Raw genomic sequence first — 24,498 nt, forward strand, 5'->3', positions numbered from 1 at the left:
ACAGCCACCACTAGAGTGAGCTCAGGAGCTTACTACATACAGATATATACAGCCACCACTAGAGGAGCTCAGGAGATTACTGCATACAGATATATACAGCCACCACTAGAGGGAGTTCAGGAGATTACTACATACAGATATATACAGCCACCACTAGAGGGAGCTCAGGAGATTACAGCATACAGATATATATACAGGCTCCACTAGAGGGAGCTCAGGAGATTACTTCATACAGATATATACAGATACCACTAGAGGGAGCTCAGGAGCTTACTGCATACAGATATATACAGCCACCACTAGAGAGTGCTCAGGAGCTTACTGCATGCAGACATATACATCCACCACTAGAGGGAGCTCAGGAGCTTACTACATACAGATATATACAGCCATCACTAGAGGGAGCTCAGGAGATTACTACATACAGATATATACAGCCACCACTAGAGGGAGATCAGGAGATTACTGCATACAGATATATACAGCCATCACTAGAGGGAGCTCAGGAGATTACTGCATACAGATATATACAGCCACCACTAGAGGGAGCTCAGGAGATTACTACATACAGATATATACAGCCACCACTAGAGGGAGATCAGGAGATTACTGCATACAGATTATATACAGCCACCACTAGAGGAAGCTCAGGAGATTACTACATACAGATATATACAGCCACCACTAGAGAGCTCAGGAGCTTACTACATACAGAGACTATCTACAGCACCACTAGAGGAGCACAGGAGATTACTAGCATACAGATATATACAGCCTACCACTAGAGGGAAGCTCAGGAGATTACTACATACAGATATATACAGCCACAACTAGAGGGGCTCAGGAGATTACTACATACAGATATATACAGCCATCACTAGAGGGAAGCTCAGGAGATTACTACATACAGATATATACAGCCACCACTAGAAGGGAGCTCAGGAGATTACTGACATACAGATATATACAGCCACCACTAGAGGAGCTCAGGAGATTACTACATACAGATATATACAGCCACCACTAGAGGGAGCTCAGGAGATTACTAGCATACAGATTATATACAGCCATCCACTAGAGGGAAGCTCAGGAGATTACTACATACAGATATATACAGCCACCACTAGAGGGTAGCTCAGGAGATTACTACATACAGATATATACAGCCACCACTAGAGGGAGATCAGGAGATTACTGCATACAGATTTATACAGCCACCACTAGAGGGGAAGCTCAGGAGATTACTACATACAGATATATACAGCCACCACTAGAGGTAGCTCAGGAGATTACTACATACAGATATATAGAGCCACCACTAGAGGAGATCAGGAGATTACTGCATACAGATATATACAGCCACCACTAGAGGTAGCCAGGAGAGTTACTACATACAGATATACAGCCACCCTAGAGGAAGCTCAGGAGATTACTACATACAGATATATACAGCCACCACTAGAGGAGCTCAGGAGCTTACTACATACAGAGACATGCAAACACCAGTACAGAGAAGCACAGGAGATTACTACATACAGATATATACAGATACACTAGAGGGAGCTCAGGAGATTACTACATACAGATATATACAGCCACAACTAGATGGAGCTCAGGAGATTACTGCATACAGATATATACAGCCACCACTAGAGGGAGCTCAGGAGATTACTACATACAGATATATACAGCCAACCACTAGAGGAGGCTCAGGAGATTACTAGCATACAGATATATGACGGCCTACCACTAGAGGGAGCTCAGGAGATTACTACATACAGATATATACAGCATACCACTAGAGGGAGCTCAGGAGATTACTACATACAGATATATACAGCCACCACTAGAGGAGCTCAGGAGATTACTGCATGCAGATATATACATGCCACCACTAGAGGGAGCTCAGGAGATTACTACATACAGATATATACAGCCATCACTAGAGGGAGCTCAGGAGATTACTACATACAGATATATACAGCCACCACTAGAGGGAGATCAGGAGATTACTGCATACAGATATATACAGCCACCACTAGAGGGAGCTCAGGAGATTACTACATACAGATATATACAGCCACCACTAGAGGGAGCTCAGGAGATTACTACATACAGGTATATACAGCCACCACTAGAGGGAGGCTCAGGAGATTACTACATACAGATATATACAGCCACCACTAGAGGGAGCTCAGGAGATTACTGCATACAGATATATACAGCCACCACTACGGAGAGCTCAGGAGATTACTGCATACAGATATATACAGCCACCACTAGAGGGAGCTCAGGAGATTACTACATACAGATATATACAGCCACCACTAGAGGGAGCTCAGGAGATTACTACATACAGATATATACAGCCACCACTAGAGGGAGCTCAGGAGATTACTACATACAGATATATACAGCCACCACTAGAGGGAGCTCAGGAGATTACTGCATACAGATATATACAGACACCACTAGAGGGAGCTCAGGAGATTACTACATACAGATATATACAGCCACCACTAGAGGGAGCTCAGGAGATTACTGCATACAGATATATACAGCCACCACTAGAGGAGCTCAGGAGATTACTACATACAGATATATACAGACACCACTAGAGGGAGCTCAGGAGATTACTACATACAGATATATCAGCCACCACTAGGGATGGAGCTCAGGAGATTACTGCATACAGATATATACAGCCACCACTAGAGGGAGCTCAGGAGATTACTACATACAGATATATACAGCCACCACTAGAGGGAAGCTCAGGAGATTACTAGCATACAGATATATACAGCCTACCACTAGAGGGAGCTCAGGAGATTACTGCATACAGATATATACAGCCACCACTAGAGGAGCTCAGGAGATTTACTGCATACAGATATATACAGCCACCACTAGGAGGGAGCTCAGGAGATACTACATACAGATATATACAGCCACCACTAGAGGGAGCTCAGGAGATTACTGCATACAGATATATACAAGCCACCACTAGAGGGAGCTCAGGAGATTACTACCTACAGATATATACAGCCACCACTAGGAGGGAGCTCAGGAGATTACTGCATACAGATATATACAGCCCCACTAGAGGGAGCTCAGGAGATTTACTGCATACAGATATATACAGCCACCACTAGAGGGAAGCTCAGGAGATTACTACATACAGATATATACAGCCACCACTAGAGGGAGCTCAGGAGATTACTGCATACAGATACATATATATACAGCCACCACTAGAGGAGCTCAGGAGATTACTACGATACAGATATATACAGCCACCACTAGAGGGAGCTCAGGAGATTACTGCATACAGATATATACAGCCACCACTAGAGGGAGCTCAGGAGATTACTACATACAGATATATACAGCCACCACTAGAGGGAGCTCAGGAGATTACTGCATACAGATATATACAGCCACCACTAGAGGAAGCTCAGGAGATTACTGCATACAGATATATACAGCCACCACTAGAGGGAGCTCAGGAGATTACTGCATACAGATATATACAGCCACCACTAGAGGGAAGCTCAGGAGATTACTGCATACAGATATATACAGCCACCACTAGAGGAGCTCAGGAGATTACTACATACAGATATATACAGCCACCACTAGAGGGAGCTCAGGAGATTACTACATACAGATATATACAGCCACCACTAGAGGGAGCTCAGGAGATTACTGCATACAGATATATACAGCCACCACTAGAGGAAGCTCAGGAGATTACTGCATACAGATATATACAGCCACCACTAGAGGGAGCTCAGGAGATTACTGCATACAGATATATACAGCCACCACTAGGGGAGCTCAGGAGATTACTACATACAGATATATAGAGCCACCACTCGGGAGTGCTCAGGAGGATTACTGCATACAGCTATATACAAGCCACCACTAGAGGTGGCTCAGGAGGTTACTACATACAGATATATACAGCCCACCACTAGAGGGAGCTCAGGAGCTTACTACATACAGATATATACAGCCACCACTAGAGGGAGCTCAGGAGATTACTGCCCTACAGTTATATAGCCAGGCCCCCCACCCCCCCAACCACTAGCAGGAGCTCAGGAGATTACTACATACAGATATATACGGCCACCCCAGAGAGCTTAGGAGGTTACTACATACAGGAGACATGCAAACACCAGTACAGAGAGCACAGGAGATTACTACATACAGATATATACAGATACCACTAGAGGGAGCTCAGGAGATTACTACATACAGATATATACAGCCACAACTAGATGGAGCTCAGGAGATTACTGCATACAGATATATACAGCCATCACTAGAGGGAGCTCAGGAGATTACTACATACAGAATATACAGCCACCACTAGAGGGAGATCAGGAGATTATTGCATACAGATATATACAGCCATCACTAGAGGGAGCTCAGGAGATTACTGCATACAGGTATATACAGCCACCACTAGAGGGAGCTCAGGAGATTACTACATACAGATATATACAGCCACCACTAGAGGGAGATCAGGAGATTACTGCATACAGTTATATACAGCCACCACTAGAGGAAGCTCAGGAGATTACTACATACAGATATATACAGCCACCACTAGAGGGTGCTCAGGAGATTACTACATACAGATATATAGAGCCACCACTAGGGAGAGCTCAGGAGATTACTGCATACAGATATATACAGCCACCACTAGAGGGAGCTCAGGAGATTACTACATACAGATATATACAGTCAGCACTAGGGGGAGCTCAGGAGATTACTGCATACAGATATATACAGCCACCACTAGAGGAAGCTCAGGAGATTACTGCATACAGATATATACAGACACCACTGGAGGGAGCTCAGGAGATTACTACATACAGATATATACAGCCACCACTAGAGGGAGCTCAGGAGATTACTGCATACAGATGTATACAGCCACCACTAGAGGGAGCTCAGGAGATTACTACATACAGATATATACAGACACCACTGGAGGGAGCTCAGGAGATTACTACATACAGATATATACAGCCACCACTAGAGGGAGCTCAGGTGATTACTGCATACATATATATACAGCCACCACTAGAGGAAGCTCGGAAGATTACTACGAACAGATATATACAGCCACCACTAGAGGGAGCTCAGGAGATTACTGCATACAGATATATACAGCCACCACTAGAGGGAGCTCAGGAGGTTACTACATACAGACATATTCAGCCACCACTAGAGGGAGCTCAGGAGATTACTGCATACAGATATATACAGCCACCACTAGAGGAAGCTCAGGAGATTACTGCATACAGATATATACAGACATCACTGGAGGGAGCTCAGGAGATTACTACATACAGATATATACAGCCACCACTAGAGGGAGCTCAGGAGATTACTGCATACAGATATATACAGCCACCACTAGAGGAAGCTCAGGAGATTACTGCATACAGATATATACAGACACCACTGGAGGGAGCTCAGGAGATTACTACATACATATATATACAGCCACCACTAGAGGGAGCTCAGGAGATTACTACATAAAGATATATACAGACACCACTACAGGAAGCTCAGGAGATTACTGCATACAGATATATACAGCCACCACTAGGGGGAGCTCAGGAGATTACTGCATACAGATATATACAGCCTCCACTAGAGGGAGCTCAGGAGATTACTACATACAGATATATACAGTCACCACTAGAGGGTGCTCAGGAGATTACTGCATACAGATATATACAGTCACCACTAGAGGGAGCTCAGGAGATTACTACATACAGATATATACAGACACCACTGGAGGGAGTGTAGGAACTTACTGCACAGGTATATACTGTACACTTATGACTAGAGGGAGATCAAGATCTTACTGTATACAGATATGTACATCTGTCACTATGGGGAGTTTAGGAGGTTGCTGCACACAGATATGACAGTAGTGAGCTGCAGGAGACTGTAAGGGGGAAATAGGGGATTTGTTTATAGTAGACTCAGATCTGTGTATGTGTGCTGCTCTCTGCAGAGTTCAGAGTGGCATTAGGGGGACTCTGCCCTAGGTCCCCCCAAATGCCCCTGCTTTAGGTGCACCCCCATAAATGCTCCAGCTCCAGATGCCCGCACTCTAAAAGCACCACTAATATTTCCTCTTCTCCAGTTGCTCACCTAATACCTCTGCTCCAGGATCCCCACTATTACCCTGCCTCACGTGACCCTAATGTCTCTGCTTTAATTATGACCCTCCGTTTGTGCCCTTTGCTCACGTTGCTCCTCTGGCGCCTTTGCTTGGGCTTTGTTGAAGGTTGTGACCTGCAAAGGGGGTTGGATTTGACAGAAAAATTCTGCACAGTGCGTCACAACTGCGTGCCCCTATCAGAGACTATGTCTGAAGGAATACCATGCAATTTGACAATGTGATCAATAAATGCCTGCGCCAGCGTCTTAGCATTGGGCAAACCAGGAAAAGGGATGAAATGCACCATTTTGCTAAAACGGTCCACCACCACCAGAATCACAGTCTTCCCCAAGGAACGAGGCAGGTCCGTTATGAAGTCCATGGACAGATGTGTCCAAGGACGGGAAGGAATGGGTAAGGGAAGGAGAGGACCTGATGGCCGTGAATGAGGGACTTTGGCACGAGCGCAAGTCTCGCAGGCTGCCACAAAACCCTCAACCGACTTACGAAGCGCAGGCCACCAGAATCTCCGAGCAATGAGATCCACTGTGGCTCTTGCCCCCGGGTGCCCACCAAGCAACGTATCGTGGTGTTCCTTAAAAATCTTGTCTTAAAGCGAGAGGCACAAACAACCTCCCAGGAGGACAAAGATCAGGAGCCTCTGACTGGGCTGCCTGCACCTCTGCCTCCAATTCAGGAAAAAGAGCAGAGACCACCACACCTTCAGCCAAAATGGGACCCGGGTCTTCAAAATTCCCACCTCCCGGAAAACAACGTGACAGGGCATCTGCCTTCACATTCTTAACCCCAGGGCAGAACGTGACAACAAAATTAAACCTTGAAAAGAACAAAGACCATCTGGCCTGTCTCGGGTTCAGACGCTTGGCTAACTCCAAGTAGGCCAGATTATTATGGTCAGTAAACACGGTAATAGGGTGTCTGGCTCCCTCTAGCCAATGGCGCCATTCCTCAAAAGCCAACTTGATGGCCAACAATTCCCTATCTCCCACATCGTAATTTTTCTCTGCGGAGGAGAGTTTCTTCGAGAAAAAGGCACATGGTCGCCATTTGGCAGGAGAGGAACCCTGAGACAAGACCGCACCCACACCCACCTCAGAAGCATCAACCTCAACTATGAAGGGTAGAGAAATATCAGGTTGTACCAAGATGGGAGCGGAAGCAAAACTCTCCTTGATATTAGAAAAGGCCTTACGCGCCTCTACCGACCAAGAAGAAAAATCTACCCCCTTTCTGGTCATATCAGTGAGTGGTTTAACAATAGAGGAATAATTCAAAATAAACTTCCTGTAATAATTGGCAAAGCCCAAAAAACGCATCAGCGCCTTCTGATTCTCAGGAAGCTCCCACTCAAGCACAGCGCGGACCTTCTCGGGGTCCATGCGAAAACCAGAAGCGGAGAGAAGAAACCCCAGAAATTGAATTTCTGGAACCGCAAACACACATTTTTCCAGTTCCGCGTATAATTTATTCTCCCGCAGGATGAGCAAGACCTGACGTAAATGTTCCTTATGAGTTTTGAAATCAGGAGACAAAATCAAAATGTCATCCAAATACACTAATACAAATTTCCCCATTAAATGATAAAAAATGCTGTTCACGAAATGCTGAAAAACGGCTGGGGCATTCATCAAACCAAAAAGGCATAACCAAATTCTCAAAATGGCCCTCAGGGGTATTGAAGGCCGTCTTCCATTCGTCTCCTTCTCTGACCCTGACCAGGTTGTATGCCCCTCTTAGATCTAACTTGGAAAAGACTTTAGCCCCAACAATCTGGTTAAACAGGTCCGGGATCAGAGGAAGCGGATAAGGGTCACGAATAGTGATACTGTTCAGCTCCCTGAAATCCAGACAAGGTCTTAAAGAACCATCTTTTCTCTTAACAAAGAAAAAAACAGCGGCAACAGGTGACTTCGAGGGTCGTATGTGTCCTTTTCTCAGACTCTCAGAGATATAAGCACGCATAGCGACCCTTTCAGGTTGGGAGAGGTTGTATAAACGAGATTTAGGCAGCTTGGCGCCTGGGATGAGATTAATAGCTCTCCCTGTCTGCTCAGCCTATGCGAAAATCCCAATGGTGGATGATCGCATATCCACGTACCTCGACTATATACCACCTGAACACCCTACAATAGTGAGGGGACACGGCCACCGGCTCCCTACACTAGACACGGAGGGAGTCAGGGTCACCTGGGATCCAGCAAACAGAAAATCACAAATAAATGTACAGCACTTATCTTTTAAAAGGCTGGAAAATAGGATCAGCATGCACACACACTCCAGGAAGTTGTATAAGCCGCACACTAATGCATTATTGGGAGGAATTTAAAGGGATGCAATCAGTCCAACTACATGATAGCTGAGAGAGGCTAACGAGATGAGGAACTGAAATTCAAAACAAAGAAAACTCAAGGAGGAGGTTCTGAAAGGCTTCTGTCAGAGCTTCTCAGCTGTCTGGTTGTGACACCGTGCTTACACACTATAGGAAAAGGCTGGAAGTGCTCATAGGCCAACATCTTTACCTATAGTGTGCAAGCACGGCCACCGCTGCTGGATTACACGGTGGTCATAACCATGGATACGTGCTGTGTATAATGTGATGGAAAAGAGCCAATATGGAGAATCACAATAGTAAGTGCCTTGTATTAACTTTCTCTACATGATAAATGCCATTTGTTGAAGTGAGAGAACCCCTTTAAATGTGCTACACTTAATAGGGTTAGGCATAAATGTCTTGGTGCGTGCATTGCGTGTTTCCTATGTGTGATAGGAACTGCACTTGTCTTGTTTCTGACTGACTAAGGCCTCATGCACACGACCGTGCCGTTTTTTGCGGAACGGAACGGGCGCCGGCAATATAAATGCCTAATCTTGTCCGCAAATCGCGGACAACAATAGGACATGTTATATTTTTTTTGCAAGGCCGCGGAACGGAGCCACGGATGCGGACAGCACACGGAGTGCTGTCCGCATCTTTTGCGGCTCCATTGAAATGAATGGGTCCGCATCGAAGCCGCCAAAACGGCGACTCGGATGTGGACCCAAACAACGGCCGTGTGCATGAGGCCTTAACAGCACGATATCAATATATGTGTAAGGGTCCATTCACACGTCCACAATTTCGTTCCGCATTTTGCGGAACGGAATTGCGGACCTATTCATTCCTATGGGGCAGCACGATGTGCTGCCCGAACACGGAATTGCGCTTCCGGGTCCATACTTATTTTCCGCAAAAAAAAAGAACATGTCCTATTCTTGTCCGCAATTGCGGAAAAGAACAGGCATATTCTATTAGTATCGACAATGTGCGGTCCGCAAAATGCGGAACGCACATTGCCGTTTTCCGTGTTTTGCGGATCGGCGGCTCCGTAGAACCGCAAAACACATTGCGGACGTGTGAATGGAGCCTAAGGCTGCTTTCCCACTTGCGGTAGCAGGGTCCCGCAGGCTATTCCAGTGGGGGAACAGCCTGCCAGATCTGTGCTTACGCTAGCCCACCGTGCCGCCAGAGGTCCGCTCCGGCCCCATTCACTATAATAATATTTCTGTTATCACTATAAGGGCTCATGAACACGACCGTTGGATGTTTTGCTGTCTGCAAATTGCGAATCCGCAAAACATGGATACCGGGTGTGTGTATTCCACATTATGCGGAACAGAACGGCCTCTAATAGAACCGTCCGATCCTTGTCTGTGATGCCGACAATAATAGGACATGTGCTATCATTTTGCGTAACGCCCATGCGGACAGACAGACACAGAATGCACACCGAGTCATTTACGTTTTTTGTGGTACCATTAAAGTGAATGGTTTGACATACATGCCACAAAACAAAAAATGTTACGGACACGGAAAAAAAATATCTTTGTGTGCAGGAGCCCTAAGGTGGGCCCCCAGAATCAGTTAAACCTGTGGGCCCTAAGTACCCCAGTCCGACACTGGCTGAGACCCTCAATGATCTTGAGAAAGGGGGTCCCAAGTCCCCTGTATTCAGCCCTAGAGAATGAATAGAGCAGTAATGTGCGCGCTCCATTAATTCAGGGATGTGCCATAAAATGCCTGTATAAATAGAGTTGCCCTTAAATCCTTCCTCCGGTGTCGGTGTATAGTCACATTCCTCTCCCAGTCACTGAAATGAATATGAGCCTTTGGCAATGGTTCAAGCAGAGACCCCGTCTATATCTGCAGAATACTGAGCGGCTGCATCCTGCGATCGGCGTGATCGCCTGTCAGATGAAGAGCTCTGGTTTTTGATACATTGACTTTGTGTTCTCATCTGAATGGCAGATTTGGCGCCTTGTCTGCAGAAAATTCATTGTCTCATCCTGGGCAGAACCTTGAAATCCATAATTAACTAGATGCAAATTCTCTGGTCCTTCATTTGAAAGCCAAAATCGTGAAATAATCAGCTTGTTTTTTTCGTCTTAAGAAAAGATAAAAAGCATTTTCCAGATAATGACACAATGTACTGTTGTGTGGTCATTTAAAGGGGAAGTTCACCCTAAGGACCTCCTCACGCCGCTGACACAGGGGCGGGGCTTGTTACAGGAGAAAGCTCTGATACCTTGTAAGGAACCCTGCCCCTGATATGTAGAAGATAACTGGAGGTGGAGCTCCCCTTTAATAAACTCACTTTATGATGAATTTATATAGTCAAAAATTCTAGATAGTTCTTTAGATTCCAAAAATAGTCATCCCCAAATGATCAGGATATCTCCTCTTTTATTTTTCTAGATTCTTCACCATCACCATGCGGTACATGAAATCTCCTACATAGCGAAGGATATTACAGACCACCGGGCATTCGGCTACGTCTGCGGGAAGGAAGGAAACCACAGATTTGTGGCAATAAAAACAGCCCAGGCGGTGAGTACAATAGATACGCGCCATTGTTTAAAGGTACATAGCATTAATGCATTAATTGGTGTCCAGTGGCATAACTAGAACTGACGTGGCCCCACAGTACATTTTTGAGTAGGGCTCCTTCGGCCTCCTTAATGTAAACCTCTGACCAGACCTCCCCCCCCCCCAAAAAAAAAAAAAACCTCACCTCTCTTCTCCTACAGTCTTCATGCAACCCTGTGATCTGACATCACCCTGCGTCAGGTCATAGTGCGCTCTTACGCACACACTACATCCTGTCCGGAAAATGTGCGCTGCCAGAACTTAGTGCAGCGCAGGCACCCGGTGAAGAAGACCAGAGAGGGATGAGTCATACCAGTGCAAGGACTAAGAGCACCATACTCTTATGGTTCATCTGTAGTGTTTCACCCACATCGGAGTCATTTAAAGTTACAGTGTCCTCGTCTTACTTTGCCGGAACCGTTACAGGTGCTTCCATTATAGCCTGTAGACTTAGCATTGCTTCTACATCTGTAGCCAAAATTCAGTCTCACTGTTCATCTATGACATACCATAGGGCAAGGATGAGAGACAACATCCCTATCTACCACCTGATCCTAGGACCCATGGGAAAGTTCCCATACTAACCTTATTAAGGCTACTTTCACACTCGCATTTTGGCTTTCCGTTTGTGACATCCGTTCAGGGCTCTCACAAACGGATCAGTTTTGCCCTAATGCATTCTGAATTGAAAAGGATCCGCTCAGAATGGATCAGTTTGCCTCCGTTCCGTCTCCATTCCGCTCTGGAGGCTGCCGGGCAGCGTTGACGAAACTGAGCCAAACGGATCCTGGCACACAATGTAATTCAATGGGGACGGATCCGTTTTCTATGACACAATCTGGCACAATAGAAAACGGATCCGTCTTCCATTGACTTTCAATGGAGTTCACGACGGATCCGTCTTGGCTATGTTACAGATAATACAAACGGATCCGTTCATGATGGATGCATACGGTTGTATTATTGTAACGGATCCGTTTTTGCAGATCCATGATGGATCCCCCCAAAACGCGAGTGTGAAAGTAGCCTAAGGTCAACAAAAAAGTAAGCCTCCTAACCCAAGAGTTCTGGCATTTATCAGGAATTTCCTGGGAGCCTACAATGTGTCGTATCTGTATCTGAAACAATGTTGCAAATCTCATCTACTCTGTGTAAACAGCAACACGCGTTTCTTGTCCAGCAGCTGATCACATTTACTAGTCAGCCTAGAAATAAATTCTGACAACTGAAGCAATGGACATTATTGTTGATGCTTGTCAGACTGTAACCAACATAATCTAGACTTTTCTAGAAATGAGCAATACTATGGACAATAAGGTTGTCCCAACTGGAGACCAGCTCTAAAATGATCAGCTAAATGGCCAACAATGCAATACATTGTGGCGCCAAATCCACTAGAGCAGAAGCCATAGGGAGGGCCTGAGTTGAGAACCCCCTTATAATGATCTCCTTATGCCCTGTGCAAAGGGGTTGGGATACCCCTTTATTGTGCTGTACAATTCATAGCTTTCTTCTTCACCCCTCTGCTCCTTGGCTGCAGAGTATTACGCCTTAATACAATGTTTTCTTTATAGATGGCCTCCTCCACAGTCAAGTGTTATGAGGACTATTATTAAAAAATCCCCATGTTCCCCTGTGTTTGATTCCTGCTACATCAAGGCCATTTATCAATGTTTCAAAGGGGGGTGTAGATATTGAGATTTGCGCAGGTAACTGCGCAGATACAATCCGCTCCCCATCTTATCACCCCTCTAATCTCCAAACAGGAGCCTCAGCGGCTGCAGGAAGGGATTCATCATCGGCCCACGTAGGACATGTCTTGATTAATAACCTTCTGCTTTGGTGACATTTTCCGGTAAACGGTAGCACTTTTGCGAGCGCCTGATGTTAGCCAAGAGTCAGATAATATTTAGGAATAGTTTTGCTGCTGTCGCTGTCAGGGAGGAGATACATACAATCCATGCTGAAAAACTCATTTTCACCATTGTCCTTCAATTTCAGGCAGAGCCAGTCATTTTGGATTTGCGAGATTTATTCCAGCTTATCTATGAACTGAAACAAAGAGAGGAAATGGAGAAGAAAGCACAAAAAGATAAACAATGTGAACAGGCCGTATATCAGGTACCAGGTCCTGTGCTATCAGCCGCCAGGCATGACAAGCGTCTGCTAGCGTCCACTGGAAAAGGGTTTACTCATCTGATACCCACCAGTATAGGAAATGATCTGGAGAATCCAAAGTATAACCTGTTATAATTAATCAGACAATAAGTGATCTCCTGCTCATGTGTAACTATAACCCCTAGCATGCCAGATGTTTTACTTTCACAGCTGAAGACTACTGCATCAGATGATAGCTGGGAATGGGGAGGATGTCCAATTTTTGAAAATAAGTATATTTATGGTTATGTAGAGAGAACAGTGGTAAAACCATTCCAGCATTGGCATACAGATGCAGCAGAGTTGGGTTTATTACTGTAATGAAGCCAAGATTGTCATTTTCCAAAACCCACTGCAATATAATATGGTATTGGCTAGCACCTAAGGTGAACCTACTCCCTTTATTTGCCAGAAAAATTGGCTGAATGCTTCTAATGTGACTTGACAGGTATGATAGACATAATGGTTTTTCTGCCCATTTCTTCTGAAAATGGCCAGATCAAGTGATAATCAACTAATGTCTATTTACAGATTTACATACTAATGCAAAAAAATAAAATAAAACAGGTTTATAAGGAATTATTCCTTGTCCATATACAATCAATAAATTATCAATCAGAAGAACAGCAGTTTTTTGTGGTACAGTAATTGGTGTCAGCTTCGCCCCTTGCTGTAGGTTGTGGTACAGTAATGGGAGTCAGCTTCGCCCCTTGCTGTAGGTTGTGGTACAGTAATGGGAGTCAGCTTCGCCCCTTGCTGTAGGTTGTGGTACAGTAATGGGAGTCAGCTTCGCCCCTTGCTGTAGGTTGTGGTACAGTAATGGGAGTCAGCTTCGCCCCTTGCTGTAGGTTGTGGTACAGTAATGGGAGTCAGCTTTGCCCCTTGCTGTAGGTTGTGGTACAGTAATGGGAGTCAGCTTCGCCCCTTTGTGGCACACTAATATGATCCCACTAAACCTCTTTACTTTAGATTGTTGTACAGCAATGGGATCCAGGTACTTCCCTTTGTAGTACAGTAATATGATCCTGCTGAACCCCTTGCTGTGAATTGTTGCACTGTAATGGGATCCAGCTATACCCCTTTGTGGTACATTAATGACATCCAGCTGCACTCCTTGCTATAGCATGTGGGAGAGTAACAGGATGCACCAAAACCTCGTATTGCATTTTGTGGTACAGTAATGGCATCCAGCTGCACCCTTTTGTGGTACTGTAATATGATCCAGCTGTACTTCTTACTGCAGGTTGTGGTACAGTAATGAGACCCAGCTGCACCCCTTTGTAGTGCCGTAATATGATACAGATGAACCTCTTGTAGTAGACTGTGGCACAGTAATGGGATCCAGGTACTTCCCTCTGTAGTACATTAATATAATTTAGCTTAACCCCTTTGCTGTGGATTATTGCACTGTAATATGATCCAGCTGTGGAATCCAGCCCCCCCCCCCCTTGTTGTAGGTTATGGTACAATAATTGGATCCAGCTATACCCCATAGATTGTGATATAGTAATGGGATTCAGCTGCACCCCTTTGTGGTACAGTATTATGATCCAGCTGCACCTCTAACTGTAGGTTTAAGGTACAGTAATGGGATCCTACTGCACCCTTTTATAGTACAGTAATATGATCTAGATGAACCTCTTAATGTAGATTGTCGGACAGTTATGTGATCCAGCTGCACCTCTTACTGTAGGATGTGGTACAGGTATGGGATCCAGCTGCACCTCTTACTGTAGGATGTGGTACAGTAATGGGATCCAGCTGCACCCCTTGCTGTTAGATTGTAGTACAGTAAAGGGTGCTTTCTTGGCTCCTATATAAATTGTCTGTCTGCTGACTATTGATGCATGTTCCAGGAAAAAAAAATATTTCCAGCTTTGTCTTTCCTTCCAATCACAATTCTTATTCTCATCTGCTTTTTTATGTCTGCTCCTCTGTTTCCTTCCTTTTGCCTTTCTTCAGACAATTTTGGAAGACGATGTAGAAGATCCTGTTTACCAGGTAACATCTTCTGGAAGGGGAATATACAATCTGCTGTAAATAAATGTGTGGAGAGAATAGAGGTTTTAAAGTGGTCATAAAGAGGATATAGCATTTCTGTCCACCCCAAACAAAACCAATTATGTCTCGCCCTCGCCGCGATCTATCGTTTCATCTCATTTTATATCCAGTTATTTAAATAAGAATTTAATATTATTCAGATCCAGATTAAAGTGTTTAATTTTTAGTATGCCATTAAGAGTGAAGATTGGGGTTTTTTATGAGACGGCCCTCTGGGTACAGTTCTGTAACGTTCTAGTTAATTGTTTGCCTTTTCTAACTCCATCAGGCAGCTATAATTAGTAGGATTTAGTAGAATTGGGTAGTTATTCACTGCAAAATATTATACTTTTATAAGATCCAACTGGTTCTTAGCCACAGAGAGGAGCATTCAAAAACCGCCAATAAAACATCTAATGCCCACTATAGTGCCCACATTATATATATATATATATATACTTAATTATGTGTAACACCTCTACCCAATGTGCAGCACAGGAAGTTGGGGCACTCTGTCCAAGTGGAAAAGCCAGAGGGAAATACAATCGAAAATGGTCAACGTTATACGTCCCCAATATTCACATGAGAAAACTTGCCTGACTAGAACGTTAAAAAGAAAATAATGAACTTTAATATATGTTGCAATTAAAATTGGAGTCACTTCCTCTCATTTATAACTTATAATGTTCCGGCAGAGTATAACCCCAGACAATGGGGAGAGGTATAATGAGTTTAGCCTTGGTGCTTCCTTTCTCAAGCTCACTAGATTGTGTAAAGCTCGAGTATCCCTCATATACCCTATAGAAGATGGGTTACACTATATCAGCCCGAATTAGCAGCCATGTACCCATAGCAATCAACATTGTGTTAAGATATGGTAGTGACAATGTTGCTGTAGCGCATACATTCCAATAACCGTCCCAGTATGGAATGGGTAAGTGGTATTGCTACACTTAACGGCCTATTTAAGAAACAGCTGGAGGGACCGGCTGGTCTTGACCAGGACCTTAGTCTAAAGCAGAGGTGCACAACCTGCGGCCCGCGGGCCACATGCGGCCCTTGATACCATTCTGTGTGGCCCCCAACCATCTGGTAACAGACATGTATTCCTATGTCTTGTGGCTGCTCACATGTATTTTTCATGTATTTCTCCCATTAGATGGGAGTCCTGGAAGTGTAACTAGACATTAATGGTATATAATGTGTGTTCAATATGCCATAAGTACAATATTTCATTTGTTAATACACGTTCAAATTTTAATTTTTGGCCCTCGTCATTGGTTCAGTCTGGCAATGTGGCCCCCAACCAGGAAATGTTGTGCACCCCTTGTCTAAAGGAATGACCTGGGGTCCTCTCATCGACACTATTACTTGTATGCTCGTCCCCTAGACTGTTTCTAGGTCTATCTTGCACGTCACCAGGAGCAGGTATTATCACAGAGTATTGACAGACATTTAACAATCGCACATAGTGGCATGCGGACTGGCAGTATATCAGCGCTGTGACGCCCGTACCCGACGCCCGCGCTTCGGCTTGAAATTGGTCAGTTCTCACCCCTCAGCAGGCACGGTTTTGATGCCAGCCAATCACGATGGGGGTGTGCGCGCTATCTCCACCCACCGTGTGACGTCCACCACTCGCGCTGTGTAGCGGTGCTGGGGAATGTACAGTAAGTATATAGGAGGGAACCAATCGGCGGCTGTGCTTGTCATGAGGATATAGAACCTGGACTCGAGCGTCTCCCAGTATCTCATAAAATTCAATATCAGTATTAACTTATTACAGAGAAGAAGACGCACAAAAGGGGAAAATGAACATTCTGTTGATCTAATATAAACTATAGTCAGGATCAAAAGCGCTTACATATGGCTACAATGTATACAGTATATACTACTGTGCCTCATGCTGCCTGTCTCTGAGTGTAAAGATACACAGGCGCACGACACATATTAGATTGAGATGAATTTCCTAAAGATGAGTCGCCATGGCGCAGGCTTGCGGTAACAAAAAGCCTAGAAGAAAATACGCCCCAATTTGTTGCACACATTTATTACGAGGCGGTCAGAGATGCGGGGGGCACAATGCTTCTAATTGAAACATGTGTATGAGATGGCGTCATTTAGGCCCCATGGCTTTACAGTTCGCATTCTAAACATCCATTGAGCCTCTTTTCGTAATAAAATCGTATCAGCGTCACCCCCTGGTGCTGGTCGTGTCACATGTTCATCCCCTGAAATTTGACTGTCTCACTTGTCCCATTTTGACAATCATTCACATGTCGTGCTATCGGTGTGTCCGCCTCATTTCTAATATCAGAAAGATGTTCCGCAATTCTTTTCCTGAATTTTCGTTTTGTTTTGCCAAGTATTTACAGATGGAACATGTGCCAGACAGGAATGAACCTTTAAAGGGAACCTGTCATGTGGATATTTGATTATAATCTAACTAATTATATACAATCATTAACTACTAAAAAGTACCTTAGATGTATTCACTTACTGGTGTGACAGATGGTTACCTCATAATATACACACGCATGCCGCATGCTAATGAGCTGATTTGAGTCCAGCGTGATGTCATTGAGTCCAGCGTTTATTTAATTAACAGCTATAGCCACTCCCCTGCCCACCTGCTGCTGATTCATATGGAAAATGACTGTCATTCAGCAGCAGGTGGGCGGGGAGATTCAGGAGCTCATAAATATTCATGACTCATCATTGTCAGCTGGAGCTTTTCAATACAAGATGTTGGCAGATTGACTGGGTCAAATAAAGAAAGTGACCTAGCATTTTACTAAGCGAATCAGTCACTTATTTATGTTGCCCTTAGTTAGGACACCATAAAACTGGTGACAGGTTCCCTTTAAGGTCGTTTCTCAACCATTATTTTTCTGGTTTAGGGGCCTGATAACAACTGTGAACCAGATAGTCCCTTAAATTGATGTTACGCCTGTAGGTGATCGATGGATGCTCTGTCAGAAGAGGCCCTATATCCGGATCAGATTTTAGAATCCCCCAATGTGTTGAGATAATCTCTCTGATCTCTCGGTGGGATCTATCATAGGTACCAATGATCCTGCATGTGTTTTCGTCTTTTTCCCTCATTTTTGGACTTAGCAGTTGTCCACGATTACTGCTTAGTGAATGTTGATTTGCACTTTTTATAGTCTCTTGTGGGTAACTATGGTTCTGGAACCGAGTCTGTAGATCACGAGCTGCCACCCTAAGGTCCTCCAGCTCAGAACAGCTTCTCCGGGCTCTTAAATATTGCCCTTTCGGAATATCTCTCCTAAGGGCAGGCGGATGGCCACTGTTCCATTTCAGGAGATTATTTGTTGCAGTTGGTTTCCTCAATTAATTAGTTATTAATCTCCCAGACTCATCCAGTGAAATGGAAAGGTCCAAAATGATATTTGTTTGGCTTGAATCTCTGATGTAAAATATAGCCCGAGTTCATTTTCATTTAACTCGGCTACAAATTGATGGAATTCAGCCTTTGGTTCTTTCCATAAAATAAACACATCATCGATAAACCTAATCCACGGTATTACCGATGATGTGAACCGCTCCATCATGTCAGAGAACACAAACTCACTCTTCCAAGAGCCCAGGAATAGATTGGCATAGGTCGGGGCACAGGGACTCCCCATCGCCACACCCCTGAACTGGTGGAAGATCTGGCCTCCAAACATGAAGATCCTGGAGGAAGCTGTTGTGACGCTGACATGTTCACCCCTTTTGTTGGAGGTAAAATGGTATGGCCTGACAGCCCTTATCATGTGGGATGGAGCTATATAAAGCTTCCACATCTAGGCTAGCCAGCCAAGTCCTCTCCTCGCATTGAATTCTATCCAGTTGTTTTAGAACATCCATTGTGTCTCTTGTGTACGATGGGAGCCCTTCCACAAACCGTCTAAAAATTGTCAATGTACATACTGATGTTTGATGTGAGGCTCCCTATCCCAGACACTATCGATCCCCCTTTGAAAGGTGTAGCCCCCTTATGCAATTTTGGCAGACTATAAAATGTGGCTAATATCGGATGTTCAGGATTAAGAAAACATAAATTAGCTTTTGCTTATCAATTTATCTGCCTGTGCCTTAACCAAGATATCATTCAATTCTTTTTTATATACAGGTGTAGGGTCACACAGAAGTTTCTTGTACGTCTGCCTATCCATTAAAATTCTCAGGCACATCTCTTCATACTGCTGAAAACCCAAGATGACAACATTGCCCCCTTTGTCAGAGGGTTTGATCACAATTTCTGTGTCAAGCTCCAACTGTTTGAGGGCTTGGTGTTCTTCTTTACTCATGTTACATGTCTTTCACCTCCTTCCCTATTTGTTACTTCTCATGCACGTAGTTGTTCGGTGACAACTGTTACAAAGTATCATAAGGTGTATTATCATTAATTGGTGGATACTTTTTTGAGGGCAATCGAAGGTTCTTATATGGGCCATCACCAGGATCTTGATGGCTTTTAGCAAATAGATCTGCCAAAAGCTGGAAATCCGTGAGATCTTGCTCCTCTATGCCCAGCTCTTGGCACGTGCGCTTATCGTGGGTAATAAATAATTTTTTCCCACTTCAGCTTGCGTGCAAATAAATGTAAGTCTTTGACCCAAGTGAATAGATCAAAGCTACGTAGGGGAACAAAAGACAGACCATTTTTCAATACTTTTCTTTCTATTTCTGAAAGGTGGCACGAACTTAAGTTGACAATTTGTAATTCATCGCTTGTCGGTGTCATTTTGGGGTGGCGATGTGTCACTTTTTGTTTCTCAGGAAATATTCTGACACCGGTGGGGTATCCCCTAAAGAATTCCCCCTATAATTCCTTTCTCTTCTACCCCGACCTCCACGATATCTCCCACTGTATTGTCTTCTCTGACCTTGACCTGTTCCCCAACCTCTTCCTGTGGCCGCCTCGCTGTCCGTCTCACACTCAGTTTAGTATCAATCTAAACACTTGTTTAGAGTTATAGTCAAAGGTCTTCCCTTCTTTAAAATCCCTTATATCTCTGTTGAGCGGAGAATGTTTTTTCTCTTACAATTGGGTCGTGAATTTTTCCACAGTTTGCTGTAGATTGATCTTTTTCCTATTATATTCGGAATTATCACTGAACTTCCTGACTGCTTCAAGTGTATCTTTCAAATCAGTTTCACTCCTAGCTAATATTTTCTTTTCTTCCTCAAGCAGTAATCTCATCAGCCTGAGGGATGATTCTACTGATTCTTTCTCTCACTTGTTCAAAAATTCCGTAGATCTTAAACAACTGAACGGGAGGATGGGAGTCCTTAACCGCCCAGGGACAATCTTATTCTTCAGATATGTCTCCAGGGCCTGTACTTTCCACCAAGATCGTATATAGTTTTTATGTACCTTGGTTAGGTTTTTAAATGATGAAATTTTGCATCTTGTGTTATCAGTGATCCCACCAAGAGATCGGAGAGATTATCTCAACAGAATGGGGGATTCTAAAATCTGATCCGGATATAGGACCTCTTCTGACGGAGCATCCATCGATCACCTACAGGTGTAACCGCAATTTAAGGGACTATCTGGTTCACAGTCTATTCCTGGGCTCTTGGGGGAGTGAGTTTGTGTTCTCTGACATGATAGAACGGTTCACATCATCGGTAATACTGTGGATTAGGTTTATCGATGATGTGTTTATTTTATGGAAAGAACCAAAGGCTGAATTCCATCAATTTGTAGCCGAGTTAAATGAAAATGAACTCGGGCTATATTTTACATCAGAGATTCAAGCCAAACAAATATCATTTTGGACCTTTCCATTTCACTAGATGAGTCTGGGAGATTAATAACTAATTTATTGAGGAAACCAACTGCAACAAATAATCTCCTGAAATGGAACAGTGGCCATCCGCCTGCCCTTAGGAGAGGTATTCCGAAAGGGCAATATTTAAGAGCCTGGAGAAGCTGTTCTGAGCTGGAGGACCTTAGGGTGGCAGCTCGTGATCTACAGACTCTGTTCCAGAACTGTTGTTACCCACAAGAGACTATACAAAGTGCAAATCAACATTCACTAAGCAGTAATCGTCCAAAAATGAGTGAAACAGCTGAAAACACATGCAGGATCATTGGTACCTATGATAGATCCCACCGAGAGATCAGAGAGATTATCTCAACACATTGGGGGATTCTAAAATCTGATCCGGATATAGGGCCTCTTCTGACGGAGCATCCATCGATCACCTACAGGCGTAACCGCAATTTAAGGGACTATCTGGTTCACAGTTGTTATCAAGCCCCTAAACCAGAAAAATCATGGTTGAGAAACGGCCTTAAAGGTTCATTCCCGTCTGGCACATGTTCCTTCTGTAAATACATCAAGAAGGGCAAATATTTTAGCAGTACGACCACGAGGACAACGTATGGGCTGAGATTTTACGTGAACTGCAAAACTGTAGGGGTAGTCTATTTGCTGACATGCGGCAGTCAGTATATTGGCAAAACAAAACGAGAATTCAGGAAAAGAATTGCGGAACATCTTTCTGATTTTAGAAATGAGGCGGACACACCGATAGCACGACATGTGAATGATTGTCAATATGGGACAAGTGAGACAGTCAAATTTCAGGGGATGGAACATGTGACACGACCAGCACCAGGAGGTGACGCTGATGCGATTTTATTACAAAAAGAGGCTCAATGGATGTTTAGAATGCGAACTGTAAAGCCATGGGGCCTAAATGACGCCATCTCATACACAGGTTTCAATTAGAAGCATTGTGCCCCCCGCATCTCTGACCGCCTCGTAATAAATGTGAGCAACAAATTGGGGCGTATTTTCTTCTAGGCTTTTTGTTACCGCAAGCCTGCGCCATGGCGACTCATCTTTAGGAAATTCATCTCAATCTAATATGTGTCATGCGCCTGTGTATCTCTACACTCAGAGACAGGCAGCATGATGCACAGTAGTATATACTGTATACATTGTAGCCATATGTAAGCGCTTTTGATCCTGACTATAGTTTAAATTAGATCAACAGAATGCTCATTTTCCCCTTTTGTGCGTCTTCTTCTCTGTAATAAGTTAATACTGATATTGAATTTTATGAGATACTGGGAGACGCTCGAGTCCAGGTTCTATATCCCCATCCTCTAATTGCAGTGTTTTTTCCAGAGTGACAAGCACAGCCGCCAATTGGTTCCCTCCTATATACTTACTGTACATTCCCCAGCACCGCTACACAGCTGCGAGTGGTGGACGTCATGCGGTAGGTGGAGATAACGCGCACACCCCCATCGTGATTGGCTGCCATCGAGACCGCGCCTGCCGAGGGGTGGGGTTTCACCTATTTCAAGCCCGAGCGCGGGCGTCGGGTACGGGCGTCACAGCGCCGATATACTGCCAGTCCGCACGCCACTATGTGCGATTGTTAAATGTCTGTCAATACTCTGTGATAATACCTGCTCCTGGTGACGTGCAAGATAGACCTAGAAACAGTCTAGGGGACGAGCATACCAGTAATAGTGTCGATGAGAGGACCCCAGGTCATTCCTTTAGACCAGTGATGGCGAACCTTTTAGAGGCCGAGTGCCCAAACTGCAACCCAAAACCTACTTATTTATAGCAAAGTGCCAGCACTGCAATTTACCCTGAATACTACAGTCCAGTATAGTATATTCTCTATGTAGTTTATCATTTAGCTATAATAGCCTGCCTACATTCAGTGCGCTGCCTGTGCCGTTCATAGCTGACCCTGCGCTGATGAATGGTAGGAAAAGTCTAAGGCATATTGGTACACCATAGACTTTTTCCAGAGTGCTGGTGCCCACAGAGAGGGCTCTGAGTGCCGCCTCTGGCACCCGTGCCATAGGTTCGCCATCACTGCTTTAGACCATACAAACTAAGGTCCTGGTCAAGACCAGCCGGTCCCTCCAGCTGTTTCTTAAATAGGCCGTTAAGTGTAGCAATACCACTTACCCAATCCATACTGGGACGGTTATTGGAATGTATGCGCTACAGAGACATTGTCACTACCATATCTTAACACAATGTTGATTGCTATGGGTACATGGCTGCTAATTCGGGCTGATATAGTGTAACCCATCTTCTATAGGGTATATGAGGGATACTCGAGCTTTACACAATCTAGTGAGCTTGAGAAAGGAAGCACCAAGGCTAAACTCATTATACCTCTCCCCATTGTCTGGGGTTATACTCTACCGGAACATTATAAGTTATAAATGAGAGCAAGTGACTCCAATTTTAATTGCAACATATATTAAAGATTTATTATTTTCTTTTTAATGTTCTAGTCAGGAAAGTTTTTTAAAAAGCCAGAGGGACCCAAGTCGCTTCATTCTTGGGGTATTTAATGGTTGTGCCCCATTTACTGTCCTGATACGTCCTCCATAACGACATAGTAAATATTTTAAGGATTTGCATATAATATAATAATGTTACAAATAAAAATAATATAAAAATAGTATAAATGCAAATAATCTAAATACAATATAAATGCAAATATTATGAAAATAATATAACTAAATATGATCTGAAAATATTATTAATACATGAATACAAATCATCTGAAAATAATAGAAATAGAAATAATCTAAATATAGTATAAGTACAAATATTCTGAAAATAATAAAAATAACAATACTATGAAAATAATTTTAATGCAAAAAACTAATTAATAAAAATAACATAGATACAAATAATCTGAAAATAATATGAATATAAATAATATCAAAATACTATGAATACAAATTTGAAAATCCTAAAAATAATCTGAAAATAATATAAGTACAAATAATATAGTAATGGTATAAACACAAATGCTATGTAAATAATGTAAATACAAAAAATAGGACAATGTAATAAATACAAGTAATATGTAAATAATATAAATACAAGTACTTGGACAATGCTATAAATACAGGTAGTATCTATGTTGCAGCCTTTCCTGGGCAGAATCCCATCTAACACAATATAGGTCAATCAGTTCTACTGAATTAGAGGAAGTAATGATAAGTTGAGGCGGCGTTCTGAGCCTGCGGTTTCCTTTGTAGCTTTGGATTTTCTGCTGTTTGATGCTCACAGTCACATTGTTTTACTATTAATCTAGAATTAATAAGCTCAGTGAGCCAAATCAGATTATCCGGATCCACGACGAATGTGATGGTGGCAATAAGTTCATGTAAATCCTT

At 43.6% G+C, this 24,498-nt stretch overlaps 1 protein-coding gene across 1 annotated transcript in view; it reads left to right on the forward strand.

The window, feature by feature from the left end:
- The window catches only part of DAB1 (DAB adaptor protein 1), a 220,144-nt gene that overhangs the window by 119,170 nt on the left and 76,476 nt on the right, over positions 1-24,498 (forward strand). The window contains exons 5-7 of the mRNA XM_044302379.1: positions 10,941-11,072; positions 13,113-13,232; positions 15,231-15,269. Coding sequence (XP_044158314.1) covers positions 10,941-11,072; positions 13,113-13,232; positions 15,231-15,269 — 291 coding nt within the window. The remainder of the gene's footprint in view (positions 1-10,940; positions 11,073-13,112; positions 13,233-15,230; positions 15,270-24,498) is intronic.

Source organism: Bufo gargarizans, chromosome 7, assembly GCF_014858855.1.
Source record: "Bufo gargarizans isolate SCDJY-AF-19 chromosome 7, ASM1485885v1, whole genome shotgun sequence".
In the NCBI taxonomy this organism is placed as follows: Eukaryota; Metazoa; Chordata; class Amphibia; order Anura; family Bufonidae; genus Bufo; species Bufo gargarizans.